At 35.7% G+C, this 21,121-nt stretch overlaps 1 protein-coding gene across 2 annotated transcripts; it reads left to right on the top strand.

The window, feature by feature from the left end:
- The first annotated feature begins 1,080 nt into the window (after positions 1–1,080).
- LOC106875753 (S-phase kinase-associated protein 1) lies at positions 1,081–21,089 on the top strand. 2 transcript variants are annotated; one of them, XM_014924008.3, is made up of 5 exons: positions 1,081–1,161; positions 11,257–11,353; positions 15,227–15,441; positions 19,364–19,504; positions 20,167–21,089. In XM_014924008.3, the coding sequence occupies exons 2-5, from the start codon at positions 11,257–11,259 to the stop codon at positions 20,200–20,202; spliced, it is 489 nt and encodes a 162-aa protein (XP_014779494.1). In that variant the 5' UTR covers positions 1,081–1,161; the 3' UTR covers positions 20,203–21,089. The 2 variants fall into 2 exon arrangements, with proteins under 2 accessions (XP_014779494.1, XP_089208103.1); XM_089351977.1 differs by having other exon boundaries at positions 1,081–4,526.
- The last annotated feature ends 32 nt before the right edge of the window (positions 21,090–21,121 follow it).

The following is a 21,121-nucleotide window of genomic DNA, read 5'->3' as shown; positions in this document are numbered from 1 at the left end:
TCTCTCTCTCTCTCTCTCTTACTTTTTCTCTTACCCTTGATGCACAGAGCCTATTCAATTCTAAGGTAGGTATACTGGTTCATGTGACATCGGGGCATGTCCACATACTGGTGAGTCTGTGTGACATATCTCTAAGGACCAGCCCTCCCTCCACCGGCTCCTGTAGGCCTTAGCCCTAAGTCCATCTACTATTTGATCCATAACTGGGGCTCTTGATAGTTACTACCACCCTAGATTAAAGCGAACCTGACAGTAGAAGTGAGTTAGGTGTAACTCCATATTCCTTAATCATTTATTAAAGCTGGAGTATCTTGAAATACGTACTGTTCATAACTTTGTTATTCTCATGAATAGGGCCTGAAATTTGTGAGGGCAAGGGGTTAGTCGATTAAACTGCCCCCAGTACTTGACTCATAATTGTACCGACTCTGAAATGATGAAAGGCAAAGTTACAGGGTTGTTTTTTTTAACTCAGAAAGAAATGAATTTGATCAAACTTTAGAAAACCTTTGTCCAACACTCCAACAAGTTTGTCAGTCTTTTCTTAATTGCGCACAAATATTAATAAAACGAGGTTAGAAACACTTTACAATATATTTCTTAACTACAATATATTTCTAAAGTTTAAAATTAAATTGTTATTTTGTATAGGAATTACGTAATTTTTTAAAATCTTCCCTGTACCACGAATTTAATACAAAAAAATGTATTACGGTTGAGAAAGAACTGAAAAACAATACAGATAACTATCGCTTGTCTTGTTTTATTAATCACGAATTTCGTGGTTAACAAAATTATAAGTTTTTCAAGACGCTAAACCATTAGTATAGACTTTATAAATCATTAAATTATATTCTTAAAAATCTGTAGCACCTCGCTTGAAAATGACTGCTCTTCTGTCTTTGTTTGTTTGTGTGTTTGTTTGTATGTATGTATGGTAGGGTGTGATTTGACAGAAATCTGGCTGCTATTTCTAGCAAGCAGAACGACCACGTGACTGGGATTAAAATAAAAGGAAAGAAAAAAATTGGTTATCTGCTCTTCAGTAGCTTGATTACATAGTAGTCGACAGGGGACGCTGTCAGTATCTTCTTTTTAGCGCAGTTTTAAGGACTGAAAGTCTCAACACCGATTGATATTTTGTTATAAACCTCTTCTAAGGTATGGCTTTTTGTGGTTGTTGAGCTTCATATAAATAGATGTGTGTTTCCTTTGTTTTGTCTCTTGCGCATTCAATACGTTTTTTTTTTTCATTTTTTGAAATTAATCTGTTTTGAAAGTGAAATACTATCTGATTAAAAACTAGCCATGCATATATTTACTGCCGTACGTTACAGCTGTTTCTACACTGTCCTTGTGTTTGGAATGTATGTGTATCTATTTATATACAGATATATATATATATAGAGAGAGAGAGAGGGGGAAGAAAGAAAGAAAGAAATATCTAATATAGTGGAGACAGGGGTTAAGGTGAGGTAGCTATTTTGGACTCTGAAGTCGGGTATTAGTTTTCAATATTGAATACTATTAAAACCAATCCCCGATTTAAAGACCAAGTGAATCTACACACATCGAGATACACAAGTCGACCGATATCTTAGAATATGGCGTTGTTTTGATTTTTGCTTTAATGAATCGATTCAGCTGACTTCTTATTTTCCTTTGTAATTATTTTTTTTCTTCTGGTCTTTGTTATTTTCATATAACCTGAACTAGCTACGTGTCTTTATTGTTGTCATTCTAACAGATATATATATATATAAGATATTTTTAAATGTGAAACTATACGGTTGTGAGATGGGAAAAAAAGAAAAAAAATGTATCAAAGATCCAAAGCACGTACGCAATATTGAAATATTTTAAGTGATTATATACCAATATGATATATTATTTATCAAAACTTCCCATTCCAAAGTATTAAATCGCAGGTCAGAAGACGTTAAAGTCTTCTCAACGAAATGCTTTTAGCAATCATTGAAAGAATAATAGTGAAATCATTACAGTTGGAAACCGAAACCCGATCTCCATATTCCATTGACCAATTCATCGCCACTTCCCTTGTTATAATACATTTGTGTATGTGTGTGTGCTCATCTCAGAAACGTCTTCATTTATTTCGTATAGTGCTATCTGCTGTTGATGTGACGATTTAAAAAACAGAAAACGAATTTCATGGAAACTTTTGATGTGAAAGGAACATCACTATTATATTAGATCATAGAAGAATTGAATACATTTTGGCAAACAAAAATAATTAAATGGCTAAATATTACCATTGACAGAATTGATGAGATTTCTGACTTACAGCAATTTAGTTTCGAATTTCTACATTCTGAAATTAAATCCTTCTGATTTTATGAAAATAATCGACACTTTTTTAACTGGTACTTCAGGCAATTGTACCTTTTATGTTATTAATTATTTAGTTATTTATGCTATTAATTATTTTGGCAATGTAAGATATCTTTATTTTTTTAAAAATTGCCTTACAGTGTTTAATTACGTCCCTTCCAAGTTTTAATCTCGTCTGAGACTTATTTTTTTCATCCTCCTTGGATTAGATAACATAAGTTCCAGTCTAGACTATATATATATATATATATATATATATATATATATATATACTTATCCCTCTTCCTTGAAATTTATGAATTTATAGTTTTGTACCAATGTCAGAAATCATTATTATCAACCTTCAGTCTACCAACATTTAAGATCCACAAAATTGTAGTCATATTTCATTGATGTATAGATCAAGACGAGAAACTATCATCTAAAATTTCAGATTATATATATATATATATATATATATATATGGCATTCCTATACAGTACTTGAAATGTCTTTGGTGAATGATCTTCGTTTTGCGCCATTGTAATAATTTTTGTTTGCTCATGAAACCTAATGGCAGCCTATAGGAAAGTTGACATTTACCGAATACGCGCGCTCACACACATATATAGTCCGATTAAAGCTAAGCAGGCCGAAACTTCGAAGTCACTTTCACCATCGGCTCATATTAAGGGAAACACTTCTCGAACAATCGATTATGGTAACAAAAGTTGACAAAACGTAAGGTGGAAGTGAGAGATAGTGGGGTTTCTATTCGGCTACTAACTGTACGTGTGGGCAGTAAAGTATGGCTTGAATTAATAGCGGTACAGAATAAACATTCTTCTCGCAAGTATTCGAACCAAAAACAATCATATTTCATTTCCACCCTCAAATAACTCATTGTGTGGTCGGGGCAAACATAGGTGTGTGCTATAATCTTTTTCTGGAGTAAAGTAGGGAAAAAAATCGCCATCCACCCACCCCACCCTCGTTTGATTGCAGTTTCGATTCCTAATTAATCAACTCCACCTTTTATCTATTGTTTGTACCTTCTCCGTCCCAGGTAAAGTCTGTGACTTTGCATCTCGTTTTCTGTGAGAAGTCTTTACTTAGGATGTTATTGAAATTATTTTACTTTCGTATTTTAATATTCCGTTAAGCTTCACTGGTCAGCTGGGGGGTTTTTTATGAACTTTTTTTTACTTATTTGTTAGACTTGAAGTTTGTGTAGTACCTGCCATTTTTTTTTTTTACCTGTCTAATACATAAAGATTACTGTTTAACAGTTTATCAACTCTCTCTCTCTTTCTCTCATACTCTATCTATAATCGAGAGTTTCATGTAAGAAACTCCAATTATCTCTATGTGCCACCATCATCATGTCATCGTTAAATGTGTGTGAGCGTATATATCATTGGATGGTCAGTTTGCCATCGAACGGTAGTTATTGACAAAATGGCCCTCTTTCGATACAACACCATCTGTTTCGACATACGATTTCACATCAACAACCTTGCAAAATAGATACAAAAACTGTGTGTCTGTGTGTTCCCTTGAGCGCCATTTTAGGTAATACTGAATTCCCTGCTCTTAGCGGAAGGGAAAGTACATGCCCGTCTGTCTTTGAACAAGTGTGTAGAGAATTGTCTGTGGTTAGTTTTTGATGTATTTATATTTCTTCTGCGACTGCTGAATCTCTTCGTTTTCTTAAACCTTTCGTAACAAGATCATTTCCAGATTTAGCATTAGTCAATTCCACAGTTAAGAGATCAAAACGGAATGTTGTCGTAACTAATAAAATAAATACCACGAGATACTGGTTCGAATTTGCTTCGGTCGGCTACGCTTGTACCTTCTAGGTACCTAAATCAGACTATGTTTTTTATTAGAGTTTATACTAAGCCAAATTTACATTTGTATAGTGTATGTTTAGCCCTAGGTCAGTCCTGATTGAGCAGACCGATGAGCGAAAGTGGTCTGGAAGTTGGGGGAATACGTTATCTAATGTACCTTTTCCTTTTTTTAACACCATCGTGGGGGGAATATGTGGGTCATTTTTAACTGTTGTTTCTAGCTGACGGATCGACTACATTGAGGTTCCCTTGTTGCCTCGCATATAGTTTATATGTTAACCAGCATACCTAAGAAACCATTGGTACTAGTTAGTTTTGCTTCTCCCAATTTGGCACTAGGTGAGTTTCCTTTTATTAAAACTGCGCTTCCTTGCTCATAAAAATAATTTAAATCATAGCTATTATTTGGTTTTATTTAACTTCCCTCCCTCCCTCTCTACCCTACCTGTATTACAAACCCTACAAAAGCTGGTAATTATTTGAATTGTGAAATAATGGAAGTAAGTGACATTATATAGATCTTGGCTATTCTCATTGGAGCTCTTCTGTTAGTGTCACAGAAATTCATGTTATTACTATTAATTATAATTTTGTTTTTGCGAGATAGAATTAAAGAAAACAATTCGTGCTAGAAATTATACAGGTTGCAACACGTACCTCTAACGTGTGTCGTCATACTTTTTGTTAGTTTATACACTACTCCACGTCTGACAGGACACGCTACATGTATAGTTTGTTTAATGTTTATCATATGTGTATACACACACTCACACACAGGAATCTCGTGCCTTTGTCATTCTAGCGTGTGAGTGAAGTATTTTCTTTGTCGACAGTAGATATTGGGTGGGATATTTATTTTCTATCTGATCAACATAATTGTTACTTGAACTAGTTTGACGTTTTATTGTGTCTAGGGAGATAGAACACACGAATTCACACAAAGAATCTTGCAAACCAGGTACAGAAACGAAGTAGTTTGAAGTTTCTGAGGAAGAAATAATCAGTTATAGTGATCATTGAGTACTTGACTACTGGTACTTTATATTCAGTTATTCCCAACCAAAACTCATGACCCCCACCCCTTGGAATCTTTAATTTTTCTGTGGGGTCCCCTAGACACTTTAATGAGAAAGAAAAAAAAAGTATTTCAGTTTTGTAAGCAATGGTTAATCACAGAAACAAATCACTTTTGTAAAAATTATAACCATTTGACAAAAATTGTTTTAAATTAGTTTTATTATCAGGGAATATATTTCTATGAATATTATTTAAGAATTGATAATTTGTAATGAAAACAATCTCTGATCAAAAATTTATAATATACATTTTTTTTTAATAATTTTTTTCAAAAGTGACCTGTTTTCTACTATTTAACCTAATAAACTCCATAATAATATCAGTCTATTAATCACACATTTATGCTCTATAACTTTATCAAAAGCTACATTATTTTGTGATTTCAATAAAACAGCTATTTATAATCATACATTATGTGTGCGTGTGTGTAAAACAGGCATAAAAATTTTCTGACATACAGAAAATTTAATAACTTCTAAAGAACAAAAATTGCTCTATGAGCACAAATGCAAAATCCTTTAGCAAAATAAATAAATATTCATCATCATCTTCGTCGTCGTCGTTTAACGTCTGTGCAAGTTTTATAGTTCCAGGATCCTGTGGTTGTTAGAGAGACAAAGATCATCTCCACTTATATTTTCTAATTGCTTGCAAACTATTGACAGTAGGAAAGACACTCAGCTAAAACCTAACTCACCTGAGTAAGAAGTAAGTGGGGAAGGGCAATGAAATATAATTTTACTCACCTGTTCAAGCAATGAAATATAATTTTACTCACCTGTTCATCATCATCATCATCATCATCGTTTAACGTCCGCTTTCCATGCTAGCATGGGTTGGACGATTTGACTGAGGACTGGTGAAACCGGATGGCAACACCAGGCTCCAGTCTGATTTGGCAGAGTTTCTACAGCTGGATGCCCTTCCTAACGCCAACCACTCAGAGAGTGTAGTGGGTGCTTTTACGTGTCACCCGCACGAAAACGGCCACGCTCGAAATGGTGTCTTTTATGTGCCACCCGCACAAGCCAGTCCAGGGGCACTGGCAACGATCTCGCTCGAAAATCCTACAGGAGCCAGTCAGGCGGTACTGGCAACGGCCACGCTCAAAATGGTGCATCTCATGTGCCACCCGCACAAGAACCAGTCCAGGGGCACTGGCAACGATCTTACTTGGCTTGCCGGGTCTTCTCACGCACAGCCCATTTCCAAAGGTCTCGGTCCGTAGTCATCGCCTCGGTGAGGCCCAATGTACGAAGGTCTTGCCTCACCACCTCAGCCCAGGTCTTCCTGGGCCTACCTCTTCCACGGGTTCCCTCAACTGTTAGGGTGTGGCACTTTTTCACGCAGCTATCCTCCTCCATTCTCACCACATGTCCATACCAGCGCAATCGTCTCTCTTGCACGCCACAACTGATGCTTCTAATGTTCAGCTTTTCTCTCAAGATACTTACACTCTGACGGGTATTCACATTGACATTACACATCCAACGGAGCATACTGGCTTCATTCCTTGCGAGCTTACGTATGTCCTCAGCAGTTACAGCCCATGTTTCACTGCCATGTAGCATGGTTGTTCGTACGCATGCGTCATACAGTCTGCCTTTTACTCTGAGTGAGAGTCCCTTTGTCGCCAGCAGGGGTAAGAGCTCTCTAAACTTTGCCCAGGCTATTCTTATTCTAGCAGCTACACTTTCAGCGCACCCACCCCCACTACTAACTTGGTCGCCCAGATAGCGGAAGCTATCGACTACCTCTAGTTTTTCACCCTGGAATGAGATAGAAGTTGTTTCCTGTTTGTTTGCAGTCTTTATTGCACCTGAACATCTGCCACAAACAAAAACTAACTTGCTAGTTAACCTGCCTTTGATGTTGCTGCACCTCTTATGTGTCCATAGCTTGCACCGGGTACATCTTATAGAGTTACTACCTACTCCTTTTCTACATACTGAGCAGGGCCATCTACCTGAAGGGGTTTGTGTTTTATCTACCTTCCTACTTATTAGGATTTTGGTTTTAGCTAGGTTGACTCTAAGGCCCTTCAATTCTAGACCTTGCTTCCACACCTGAAACTTCTCCTCTAGTTCTGATAGTGACTCCGCAATTAGGGCAAGGTCATCAGCATAGAGGAGCTCCCAGGGGCAACCTGTCTTGAACTCCTCTGTGATTGCCTGGAGGACTATGGTAAATAATAGGGGGCTGAGGACGGAACCTTGGTGGACCCCTACCTCTACCCGGAATTCATTGCTGTACTCATTTCCAACCCTCACCTTACTGGCCGCATCTCTGTACATGGCTCGCACAGCTCTCACTAGCCATTCTTCTATCCCAAGTTTCCTCATTGACCACCAGATAAGCAATGAAATATAATTTTACTCACCTGTTCAAGCAATAATAGTTTTATAACAGTTTCACTATTTCTACCTAAGTTATTGAGTCCATAATTAAACTTGAGTTACATTATTCTGCAACTCAGTAAGGCTTTCTTGTAGTCAGGCATCATCAGCTGCATTTGTCCTGTGTGAATCTACCTTGGAATGTTCTTTACCAGATCATCTTTAAACCTAGGTTCCATATCATTGTGCAGTTTCTTCGTCTTCAATGTGCACTAAGATATCATTGTCTTACAGCTCCTAATAAAGGTAGGTTTTCAAGGAAGGCACTTGTAACCTCTTTGCAAATTAAAGGGGGGGGGGGTCTGTAGCTGTTTGTTCAGCAAATTTAGCTCCTCGAATATATATGAAAGGTAGGATATGTCACATTTGGTTGCTAGGATTTCTTCTCTCTCTAAACTGCTTACCATTCAGAAACATTACAGTATTGTCCCAAAGTTCAATGAAGCCATGCAGGTTATTACCTTAGAGATTGCCACCATTGTATGAACTTCAAAAGCAGTAACATATTTAATTCATACAAGGCATTCCAAAGCCAACTTGTTGTTTATTCACTAGTAATAAATTTTCAAACATTTTTGTTTTTCTTTATGTCATAGCAGTACTTAAGATATAGAAAACGCTTGTATGTATGCTTTGTGTGTGAATTTTAAAGATAGTTATGTGGCCCCACTGAACTTTGCTATGGACCCAGGTTGAAAAAAGCTGCTTTATATTGTAGAAGACAAAGATGAGGTCAGCATCACTTCTGCAGTCAGTAAAATTAACTGCTTCCTCACTCACACTGGGTTGGAGTGTGTCTTAGAAATCAATATTTCAAATATTGAACATTTGTTGTGCCATTAAAGTTGTTAATATGATAGTGGCTAGAACATACCCTTGTCATTTGTCCATGCATTAGCTTTTTCTTACAGTCTTTATACTTCAGTGACCTCTATTCCTTGGAACATGTACCTCCATCACTCATGCTCCCTCCACCTCTTGTTACTCTTGGTGCATCCAAGTCTTTCGACCCCACTATTTTCATTATACTCAGTCCTTTCTTCCCAGAATATCAGTTTTCTGGAATCTTCTTCCTGGTCATGTCTTTCCTACAGTTGTTGACCTGCAGTATTTTAAATGAAGTATTAACATCAAGCTAACTGGTCTCAGGGGAACTTGCAGGAATCAGGAGCATTTCCATTTCCTCCACCAAACAAGTAAAAAGAGAAAAAAATCTAATAACTTGATCAGTACCACCAAGCAGCATATCCATAGTCATATAATCAGCCATTTTCTTGGGGCACATGTGAGCTGAGAAAACGGTTTAGTACCTAAGATATCTGAATATGTACAGGAGAAATATTATATACTGATATGTTCTTATGAAGTGAATGTATGACACACATTGAGTAAAAAAAGGATTTTCTCATAATGGGAGATCTTTATGACAAGAGAAGTGTAGTTAGGCCTCACAAAAGATAATTTGGAGTTGGTAGGAATGGTGATGTGATCTATTACAGATGTGGAAACATTTGTTAAAATGATGGACATTATTATCCCTGTGTAAATTAAATAATAAAGAACAGTTTTAACAGGTGACTGAGGTGATAGTATCCCAGCATACAAGCTAAAGAGTCAGCAAGTTGTAACATGTTATCCATGCTACTGCATTTAGTCCATGGTTTACATGGACTGCATTTAGTCTATGGATTTACTTTCCTCCATAAAGTAAAAATACCTAACATGGAAAAAAATAAAAAGCAGCTGAACTCAAAACCCTTCCTGAAGCTTGAAGTATGCAATGGAGCACTTGTTTCTTTACATCTTTGTTGAGTAGCCCCATAAAGACAAAATGTTTAGTGGTCTCTTAACAACCCAAAGCTTACAAGTTAAAAGTAAAGCTTATTAGGGTACCAGTAAAAGTATTAGTTAATGGTGGTGTTCTGTGGTGGTAGGTCAGCTCATTAAGTAGTTATGCAGGTAGTTAGTGAAATATAAACATGACCCACATATCTGTTCCATATATACTATATCTTTATATGGTTGAGTATATCTATGGCAGACAGATGGTCAGCAGCCAATAAATGTGACTCACAGATCTATTGTGTCAGATTTACCATTCTTCTGATTAGCAGAAAACCATACTGTACATTTTGACCTGCAGTTGTGAATTGTATTGAATGTGTAACAGTGTGAACACGCACTCTTTATGTCTGTTGGTATTATTCAACTCTAGGTTGATCCTGGTTAAGTAGACCTATAATCAAAGGCATTCCAACCATAGATATCTCAGCTTTTTAGGAGTATATCTAAGGTTATTATCTGCTGTGTCTTTTCCTCCTTCAGTCAGACGTGATAGATTTTGGTGGTGGCTACAGTGGAGGCAGGTAAAGTGAACTCAGACCTTTTTTTGCACCAACATTGGTGGTGTGGTGTACACCCCTGCACCATCTTCAGTGGTTGATACTGCAGTTATTACTGTCTTTTGTTTATCTGGGCTGGATGTAAGCAATAGTGTTTCAAAGATGTTGTTCTAGAGTAGGGCTTCTCAACCGTTTTTTATCTATGGACATCTTTGATTACTATTTTATTCTGGTGGACCCCATAACCATTCGAGGTTTAAAAGCTAGTTTTATAGAAACTTCTTTCAGAATTCCTAATTTGTTTTTCACACATTAACTTGTGTAGGTTGAACTATGTAAAATGTTAAAGAAAGAAACCTAGCTATTTCTTGCAATACATATATCTGAAGTAAAAATTTCTTCAGGGGCCCTTAATATATTGTTGTGGATCCTTAATTTACTATTTTGTTACATGGACCTTGGTTGAGAACCACTGTTCTAGAGTGTTTTAAAATAATTTTGTAAGTTAAAATTTTGACAAACGATTTGTGCATGTTCATGCATTCCACAATTGTTCAGAAAAATAGCTTTACCAAATCTTAGTCCATATCTGAAACTTACTTATGTGGCATCATCCTACTAAACTGTTTGATAATGTATGTGTGTGTGTATAATATATATATGTGTATATATATATATATATATATATATATATTATAAAAGTATACAGTCTTTTCTTTTTACCATTTCATATTTGCTTTCCTTATTTTAACCTTTGCCAGCCCAAAGCATTTTCATAAGTTTGTCTTAAATATCTATGCGTTTTCATACTTTAAGTTTGCCTTTGTTTCATACATTCTGAATGATATGAAGTTTTCCTTTCAAAAGTTCTAAGTTATTCTGGTGGTTGAAAAGAAATGGGAATGTGCATCATATATAATGCATGGATGCCATGGAATTATGTCCTGTACATCATTAAATTTTGATTTTTTTTTTTTTTTTTTTTTTTTTTTTTTTACAATGTTAATATCCATTCGTATTTTAGGTTTTACAAGTCTAATACATATATATATGTGTGTGTGTGTGTGTGTGTTTACATATTTCATGTTGTTTGCACCATTGGTGGCGTCCTGTACTCATATATGCATGTATATATATTATTTAATTGAATGCGATGCATCCATTTCCAAGTGTATATATATATATATATATATATATATATATATATATATCCACACACACACATACATTCTGTTTAATTATTTTTATTCCTAGATGCCTAACATCAAATTGCAAAGTTCTGATGGTGAAACGTTTGAAGTTGATGTGGAGATTGCTAAACAATCTGTCACAATAAAAACTATGTTAGAAGGTAAATGTAACTTATTTTCTAATCTCAATTTTTTGGAAAAATGTCTAAAATATGTAATTAACCTTTTAGTATTTCTTTCCTAATGCTGCTGCTGGCACATATATTGGTTATGTTCTTATGAAAGTCATAAATTGAGAAAATCCATGATTTACTATGCAATTTGGAGGCTTTCCTGTAAACAAAGTATATCTTGCCAAGAAGGTCTTGTATAGCCAGTTAAACTAAGTTTATGGCAGCTATATATGCGTGATCTCAATTGCCAAATGGAGAAGTTAAGATATGCTTCCTCACACAAATTTGTTGAAAGGAATAGTTGTTTAACCCTTTAGCATTTAAGCTTGTCATATCCAGTCCAAATATTTTGCTTTCAGTTCAAACTGGCCAGATCTGACATCTCTAATCTACCCTACAATGTGATTCTAAAATTAAACAATCACATCAATGAAACCTCAAAGCAGTGAAATAATGCATGATTAATATAAAACGATGTGAATAAATAAGCATTACATTTGATGATGTTAATGGATTAACTCGGTATCATTATCTGTCTGACACTGACTAATCCAGATGGAGACAAGCAACAAGTATGTGGAATTGAACTCTGAACTCTGAACATTAATTGTTTTTTTAACTTTTCCTATATTCGGACTCATCCTCAGGTTTATTGAACGAGTTTCAGCAGTTGGTTTGTATTTGGCTTTCCAGAATGGAATCTGGCTTGTTCTTTGATGAGAGGCCATTCAAAAATGGGTGGGGTCCTGTTTAGAAGTAATCATTCAAAAAGCTTGTAAGAGGGACAGATAAGAGAAAGGCATCAAAAGCTTTTTGCTTGTGATACAGCTTGTTTCATACATGGTTTCGAAACAATGATTAGCTCGGCATTACTTCAACACCTCTGGTATTTTATGTCTAAGGAGGAGCAACTATATTTGGCTCCAGTTGAGAATTTTTTAGCTGTGTGAAAACCTATTGCTTTTCCTTTATTTAGATTATCAATAATTGTTTCAAGTTCTTTGTGGTAAAATTCTTGTTAAAATGCCGTTACAATCAGAATGATTGTCCTTCAGATAGATATTTTCTGTTTTGTTATTTAGTCCTTTATCATTTGTAAATTGAATATTTTGGTTTGTATTTCTGTGACCTTCACCTATCTTTTGTATGAGGTACCTTGATCATGTCATAAAGAAATCTGCTTCACAACCTCTTGGTTCTAGGCTCAATCCCACTTGTTGGCACGTTACGTAAATATTTATATTTTTATACACTCAAGGCATACCTTTGTAAGTCTAGGTGTGTAGTCATTTGCACAAACCTGGGGTTAAATTTTTTTCCTGTTTGGTAACCCAACTGCATAAATTGAGAATTAAAACATGGGATAGAATACCTCACACCATTTGTTTCAGTTCTCTGTGTTTTGAGTTCACATTCCACCAAAGTCAACTTCGTCTTTCATCCTTTGTAGGTCAATAAAAAAGTGTACCAATCCAGTACAATGAATTGGCAGAACTGTAGGACCATTGAACCAAATGTTTCTGTCCTCCACCACCTTTCATAATAATCATGATAATTTCTAACTAAGGCCACACCTTTGCTGGTGGGGTATGAATAATCAGTATTAGATTGACTGCTGTAGTTGATTGGTATTGAATTTCAATACCTCCAGAAGGAATGAAAGCAATATCAACCTCACCTGGATTAGGAGTCCAAGCATAAAGGTGTGTGTGACTATATTCTGCAAAGTAATTTATTATCATTTATTTTGCCATCAACCACTCGTCTGTTACCTTAATCTTAATAGTAATTCTAATTTTGACATCATAAGGACAGCAATTTTAGCAGCAGGGGATTAGTGGATTACATCAACTGCACTACTTGACTTGTACATCTGAAATAATGAAAGGCAAAGTTAACCTCAGCAAGATTTGAACTCGGAATGTAAAGAACCAGAAGAAATAGCACTAAGCATTTTGTCCAATGCGCTAATAATTCCACCATCTCTCCACCTTAATAATCTTTAATATTTTACCTGTTGCAGTCATTAGATTGCGGCCGTGCTAGGACACCACCTTGAAGTATTTTCACTTGAATGAATCTACTCCTGTACTTTTTTTTTTTTAAGCTTGTTACAACTTTTTCTGTTGGTCTCTTTTGTCAAACTGCTAAGTTACAGGGACATATACACACCAGCACCAGTTGTCAAGCAGTGGTAGGGGACAAAGACACACACATGTAGATATATATAGTCTTTTTTTTTTCAGTTTTTTGTCTACCAAAAGTTACAAGGCTTTGGTCAGCCTGAGTTTGTAGCAGAAGACACTTACCCAAGGTGCCACATGGTGGGACTGAACCCAGGACCATGTGGTTGTGAAGCACATTTCTTGACTAATCATAAAGGCCTTGTAATTTAGAGGAAAGTTAAATAAGAATGTTTGCTTTCTTTGTGACATTACTAGAGTAAGTGAAAATGCTTGGCTCCAATTGGTGATAGGAACTTGAAATCTGGAAGCTACTAAAGGGTTTAACTGGGTATATTGATTTGCATAAACAATGGTCCTTTGTCATCTCACCTGAAAGGTTCAGCATCCTGAAGAACAACCTCAGGATGCAGAACCTTTCAGGCGAGATAATAAAGGACCAACATGCCTGGCACCTTCTTCTCAAGAAGACCCATACTCTGTAGCAGAAGCGTTGAGACTGGTCCCTCTGGTGGTGAAAAGCACCTGTGGCAGAACCACGTGAAAGTGTCTGTGCAGTGCCATGTAAAAAAAAAGTGTGCTGGGCGCTTTTACGTGGTTCTGCCACAAGTGCTTGAATTTAGGAAGGGCATCTAACCATAGAAACCATACTAAATCAGACTGGAGTCTTGTGCAGCTTGCCAACATTGGATAGCAGACATTAAATGATGATGATGCATTCTTAGCAGTTACTTCAATTTCAGAAATTACTGACATCTTCATAAAGTTTGCCGAGATTTTGAGCTGGTAAGGCAGCTGTAAATTAAGATTGTTCATGAATAATGGCAGTGACTTACAACAGTTCAGTGCATTCAATTAATTTACACATGAAGTGCTGGTTTATGATATATTGGTTTACTGTGTAGTATATCATAGCTTTCTCAGAAGATTCTAAAATGCACAACAGCTAAAATGTATTTGCTGTACAGGTGACCTGTGAAACTATTTAGTCTGCAGAGCAGAGGAATTTCATACATTTATCCAGACCAAAATAGAGGTTCCTGACATCATTTCCTTATGTATGCTCCTATAGAGCAAGGTGGTTGTATTCTTTTTAATATTTTTGTGACAAGAGGGATTTTTTCTCTTCATTAGACCAGTGAAGGAAGAAGTTGATTAAATTTTTGTCAAAAAAGATTTTATATGATCTTTTCTAATCAATTATCATATTTATTGAGATCAAGTCATACCTTTCAATGGTTTTGGCTATTGAACACTTGTGCATATTTTCAAGAAAAGGTGATGGATGAAGAAAGCAAAAAAACTTATTTCAAAGAATAGATACAGAGGTCATTTTGTTACTATATGATCTCCAGTTCTATCACATTGCACAGCACTTTGGACAAATGTCTTGTACTGTAACATTGAACCAGCTAATGTTATCTGATAGATGAAAATTCTATGGAAACCTATTGTGTGTGAATGTTTTCATATCTTGTTTTCCATGGAAAGCAGTAAGGAAGGACAACCAACTGTAATATGTATTTATCCAAATTGTATTAACTGTAATATGTATTCATCGAAATTGTATTAACATGGGGAAATGGACCTTAGATGCATGAGGTTTGACTTCAACGTGTGATATGTTTTCTCCTGTGACAGCTCCAATTTTATCCAAGAATATATTATATTTTACCAGATCTCGGCGTTGATGATGAAGATGAAGAAGCTGTCCCTCTGCCCAATGTAAATGCTGCCATCCTGAAAAAGGTGATTCAGTGGTGTACGTATCACCGGGATGATCCTCCACCTCCTGAGGATGATGAAAATAAAGAAAAAAGGACAGATGACATTTGTTCCTGGGATACAGAGTTTTTGAAGGTAGACCAGGGAACTCTGTTTGAATTGATTTTGGTGAGTTTTGTCTATTTTGTCTATATACCCTCTACAGTAAAAAGAAAACAAAAATTGACTTATTAAAGAATGATTTGTCTAAATGTGGAAAGTATATTCTGTGCTGTTTTACATGTATGCACAGAATTTATGGCTTGTATTTATCACTGTTGGAAAACCTTACAATTTTTGCATTATTTTGGGATGTTATACAAGAGCCTAGGTTGTGATAGCATCTAATTTCAAATTACTGAGTTCACAAAACCCTCCACTAACATATTGTTCTTCTTTAAGATCTCACAAAAATGAAAAATAGGAAGCTGAGACAGGCCCTATAACAAGATCCAGTAGCCTTGCAAAAACCATTCTTCAAGGGTCTGTGGAGAGGTAGATTTTAAAGAAAATGATAGACAAACAACAAGGCACAGAAGGGTGAATCATTGGCTGTGACCACAGCCGGTGGAGAAAATTGGTGTACAATGTGTCACAATGGTGACTCTACAACTTCATCAGAAGTTTAGGGTTCAAGGCAATATTGCTAAATTTACATCAGAGACTCACTCCCATTTTGATATAGCATATTCAGTACTGATAATATTGGAAGTCTTCGTACATTGTTCGGGTGGGGAGACTCTCTTTGGTCATTAGCATATTGTTTTCAGTCGTGTTTGTTTGTCCATGGACAAGATATCTCAAGAACCGCTGGATGGATTCTGATGAAACTTTTAAGGATGTTTGGCCTCATGACTGGCACGAACTGATTAGATTTTGGGATTGATCCGGTACTGGACAAGGATTCTGGATTATTTGTTTTACTTACTTTACATGAAGTATGACGATCTTATGGACTTTCAAGTCTTTCTCTGATTATCTCCCTTGTAAGCACGCTCATGGTTTCCACATAAATTTTGGCGGTGTTGCTGTTTCCAAAGTTTGATTTTTGTTTCTCTATTATTAATTTTACTCGCGTCTCTATCTTACTAGAAACTGATGGATTAAAAAATCAAACTAACATAGACAAATGACAGCAAAAATATTCAGAAATCAAATAACACTAACATATTTAGAAACAATAATAAATTTAATTTATCCTCAACAATTTTTAGCTTTAGCAACTTTGAATATGTCGCTCCTGTTTAAAACTTCTTACCTATTTGACAATTGCATTTCTAGCTCTGCCTTGAAGGAAGCTTTACTTCTTCGACTCACATTTTTGTGCACAACAATGTTGTTAAACCTCCGTTAACAGCACCGTATGCCGGTCCTTTCCATTTTCTTTCATACACAGATAAATTTTTCACTATAGACCCTAATGGTCATAAAGACATTATATCAGTGGATAGACTAAAAAAGGCCTTCATAGAGAAAACTATCCCTATTCCCACTGCAGACACACACATTACAAACACAGCCTGCACACCCACCAACATATTCCATGACTACCATTGGGATTGATCAGATAACAAACAAGGATTTTGGATTATTTTGATGTTTCTTTTTTTACTTAATTTTTGAGAGCAGTTGGGCTCATTTTTGGTATTCTCGTTTGTATCAGCAGTCGAGTTTATTTCAGATATTCTCATTTTAAAAATCATCTCCAGCTAATCATTGAGAGGATGTTGGTGTTGCTTTGGTGGAGGTTTGCACTCTCTGAGTACTCTTGTTATTATTACTATACAAATTCCAATTCTTTCATCTCTAATTTCTTAAACTTTTCTGGCATTTTGCTCGCCATCTTGTGTTTTAGCATTTTATCTGTCTGCTGTTACTTAAATATACTAGCTAATTTTCCCAGTTCTGGACTCTCAAAAGCTTATTCCTGTTACAATTCGTCTATTTCTAGCTAATAACATCATGTAACCTTTTGTTCAGTCTTTCACAAAAGAAAAGACATCACTTGAGAACTTTTCCTCATGTATTTTCAAATTTTTGGTGCCTCTTCTCATTCTAACTCTTTAGACTCATCATCATCGTTTAATGTCCACTCTCCATGCTGGCATGAGTTGCATGATTTGACATGGAGTTGTCCTGACTCCAACTGTCTGTTGTAGCATGATTTCAATGGCTGAATGACCTTCTTAATGACTACCACTTAGCAGTGTGTGCTGGGTGCTTTTTACGTGCCACCAGCACAGGTGCATTGTTTTCCATAATGTAAGAGGCATTTGTTTGCACTTTGCATGCAAGTGCTGCTTGCTTTCCATTTTTCCTCCCACTCCAGTGTTTTACATGACATTTAGTATTTCACTGTAAAGTTACTTGGATATAACAACTCTGTAGTTATTATACAAGGACATTTCCTGGCCTTGTACTTAAGAAGTTTACTTTACAATCATGAAGTCATAGGTTCAATCCCGCAGTGTAGCCTTTTAAAACAATGTACTTTATCAATGCCTTAAGTTGATCCAAGCCCTCTGACTGAAATTGAAACAGGGGAGACTCTGGGAACCCATCAGATGGGTTTAACTGTAATTCACATATACAGCATAGACATGGCTGTGTTGTTAAGAAGCTTGCTTCCCTATCATGTGGTCTCGCATTCAGTCCTGCTACATGACACCTGGGGCAAGTGTCCTCTACTATAGTCCTATGCTAACCAAAGCCCTGTTAGTAGATATGGTAGATAAAAACTAACAAAGCCCATCGTGAGTGTATGTATATACATATATATGCATATACAGGGGTTGAACAAAATAATGGAAACCCCCTAAAATTTCAAACAAATTTATTTTAATATGGGGGTAGGACTGCTTTGGCAGTAATTACAGCTTGAATTCTACAAGGTATGAACTCATACAAAGTTTGAATTGTTTCGAAAGGAATTTTTGTCCATTCTTGTTTTCCTAAAATGCACCATAAATGTTCAATAATATTGAGATCTGGGGACTGTGGTGGCCAGATAAGATGTTATTCCAAAAATTCCTATCGTACCTACAGATATTCCATTTGAATTTTTTAAGATGCTTCGGTTTCCAGTTAAACTAAGTTTTGGTATTTCAATTAACAAATCTCAGGGTTAATCCCTCAAGGTTGTTGACTGTGGGAAAAGCATGTAGTGCAGAGATTAAGTCTACCTTGCTTGCTCTCGACTTGGAAGCAACAACAATTTATTCATTTCGACACCAATAAAAAATTACGCAATGAATATTGTTTATCCTGGGGTGCTTCAGCATTGACAGATTTTCAGTTTGAAGGTCTATTATCATTACAATTTCGATATTTTTTAATAAAACATAAATGTTTTGAAATAATTATGAGAACAGCAGTAACCCTGGCAACGTTGGGTCATTCAGCTAATGTGTGTGTGTGTGTATATATGTATATATAATGCGTTTACATTCCTTTGTCTTGACACTGTGTGATAGTTGTAAATGGGTAGCACTGTCATGGAGGCAGTGACATGTCCAATATTCTGCAAAAACATGTCTAGCCATGTGGAAATATTACCTTGCTTGAAGGGTTGGCAAAAGGAAGAGCATCTGACCATAGAAAACTTGCCTCAACAAATCCCATCTGAACCATGTGATCATGGAAAATGATGACACAGTCTTGTCACACTGAGGACTACATTAATACTACATGTTTGTAGACTAGTGAGACACTTTTAATGCAATGAGCAGATAGCTTGGTTGAAGCAAAAAACTGAATACTCTGTCAAAACCAACAAAGATCCATTTACTTACTGTCACTAGTTACACCAAATATTAAAATATTGATTAGTATCTGGTTGTGATGGTAGGGAATTGACATGCTACGGTTCAGACATGGTTTTTATCACACCTACTTCTGCACTGACAACTTATGAACTGGTTCAGTTTGACATGCCTAATATTCACATTGGAGTTCTTTCATGGGTGTGTTTTTGCATGTATGTATTAAATAATACTTGCCGTTTGCTCTGTAATTTCTATAATTTAATCACTGTTTGTTCATATTATTACAGGCTGCTAATTACTTGGATATCAAGGGACTTCTTGATGTTACCTGTAAAACAGTGGCTAATATGATCAAAGGCAAAGCTCCTGATGAGATACGCAAAACATTCAACATTAAAAACGATTTCACCCCTGCAGAAGAGGAACAGGTAACAATAGTTTTATCATTTAACACTTTTCTGTCTTGTCTTTTTCTATAATACAATAACTGATGGGTTTGTGTATCACTAAGACACTGGTTTCAAACTTTGCTCTCAGATATTTCAGTGTGTTGGCTGTTTGTAAACTCGGTACAGTGCCATAATAAAGCCTGCTGAGAAAGTAAATATTGTGGTAGTCACCTCACTATAACTACATGATTGTTTCTAATTTAGGGAGAAGGTTAACAATCTTTGAGGAGAGAGATTTATCATTTACATCAACCTCAATACTTGTACTTTATTTTGTCAAGCCCATTGAGCTGGAATGCAAAGCTGATCTCCAAATATAAAGAGCTGAATCAGAGTGCTCTAATGATTCTACCAATCTGCCAACTTATCGCAACATAATAAATGCATCAGCAACTTAACAGAGCGTTATTGTCACCTCCATCATAAAATCTTGCTCGCTTGCACACACACAGCATCAAAATGCTAATATTATTAGCTACATTTCTGCAACACAGCACTTGAAGTATATTCACTAGTAAACCCAATATTTGTCAGACATGACATCTTAGTTGTTTGTACCGAAGTCAAAATATATTTACATATTTTTTTTTTATATGCAAATGAGTCTTCATTTTTTTTTCTTTTTTTTTTTTTTATTATAGGTGCGGAAGGAAAATGAATGGTGTGAAGAAAAATAAGTGAAGAAAAAACCTGAATAATAGTTTTAATTTAAATTTTCCATACACATTCACACCCTTTGGTTTTATTTTATTTTTTAATTTATGGACATATCATATGTGTTTTCCTTGTCTTTTGAAACAAAAACAAATTTCTCTCAAGAACTTTTGTTTCTTTTCCTGCCCCAAGTACTTTCCCCTTATAACTTTTTTTTTTCTTGACTGTCAATTTCTAGTCCCATCTTGGCTATTAGAAATTTAATCTAGTCTTGTACAATAAACTATAGGGTAATTTAAGCTTCTATTCATGATGTAAAAAACAAAAAGGAAGAAACCAACCTTTAGGAATCTCTTAGGTTAATGCCAAGTCTTATTTTATTGTTTGTATCAAAAGACAAGATTTCTGTGCAAAAAAAATCAAAAAAAAAAGGAATTAAGAAAAAAAAAAACTCCCTCAAGACTAAAAGTTTGTTAGTCACTAACTTATGCCGTCGTTTTGTTTTTGTTTTTTTTCCCCCCACTTTTAATTTTCTTTCTTATTACTTAGTCAAATAAGGAACGGCAGTACATTTTACCTTTAGTTTTCAGGGCCTTAGACTGAAAGGAAAATGTTACTCTCATACTACATGCTACAGTTAGGGCTTTGCTTAAGGCACTCAATATCCAGGGTGGTACTAAATCAAGCTTGCTACTTGAGAACAAAGATAGCCCATTCAACAAGCTTCTACATATTTTTCTAACAACCGAATTCAATTCACAAAATTTTTTGTCAAACCAAGGCAATAATTAGAAGGCTCTTTACACAGCGACCCACACATTGGGATTTGGTCTGAAATCATAGTTGCAAAGTAAACTTCTTAACCACACAGCTGTACCTCCTCTCTTCACTGCTGTTTCATTATTCTTTGTTTTCTTGTTAGTGTTATTTATTTGATGATAG

The sequence above is a fragment of the Octopus bimaculoides genome, chromosome 5 (assembly GCF_046866305.1).
Source record: "Octopus bimaculoides isolate indiv1 chromosome 5, ASM4686630v1, whole genome shotgun sequence".
Taxonomy (NCBI): domain Eukaryota; kingdom Metazoa; phylum Mollusca; class Cephalopoda; order Octopoda; family Octopodidae; genus Octopus; species Octopus bimaculoides.
This window is presented reverse-complemented; position numbering and strand designations above follow the sequence as displayed.

What these genes read in the sequence shown, in the direction of transcription:
- LOC106875753 (XM_014924008.3), top strand. Translation starts at nt 11,257, where the DNA reads ATGCCTAACATCAAATTGCAAAGTTCTGATGGTGAAACGTTTGAAGTT. An exon ending in AATAAAAACTATGTTAGAAG is followed by an intron (nt 11,354 to 15,226) that starts GTAAATGTAACT and finishes ATATTTTACCAG; the next exon opens with ATCTCGGCGTTGATGATGAA. An exon ending in CCCCTGCAGAAGAGGAACAG is followed by an intron (nt 19,505 to 20,166) that starts GTAACAATAGTT and finishes TTTTTATTATAG; the next exon opens with GTGCGGAAGGAAAATGAATG.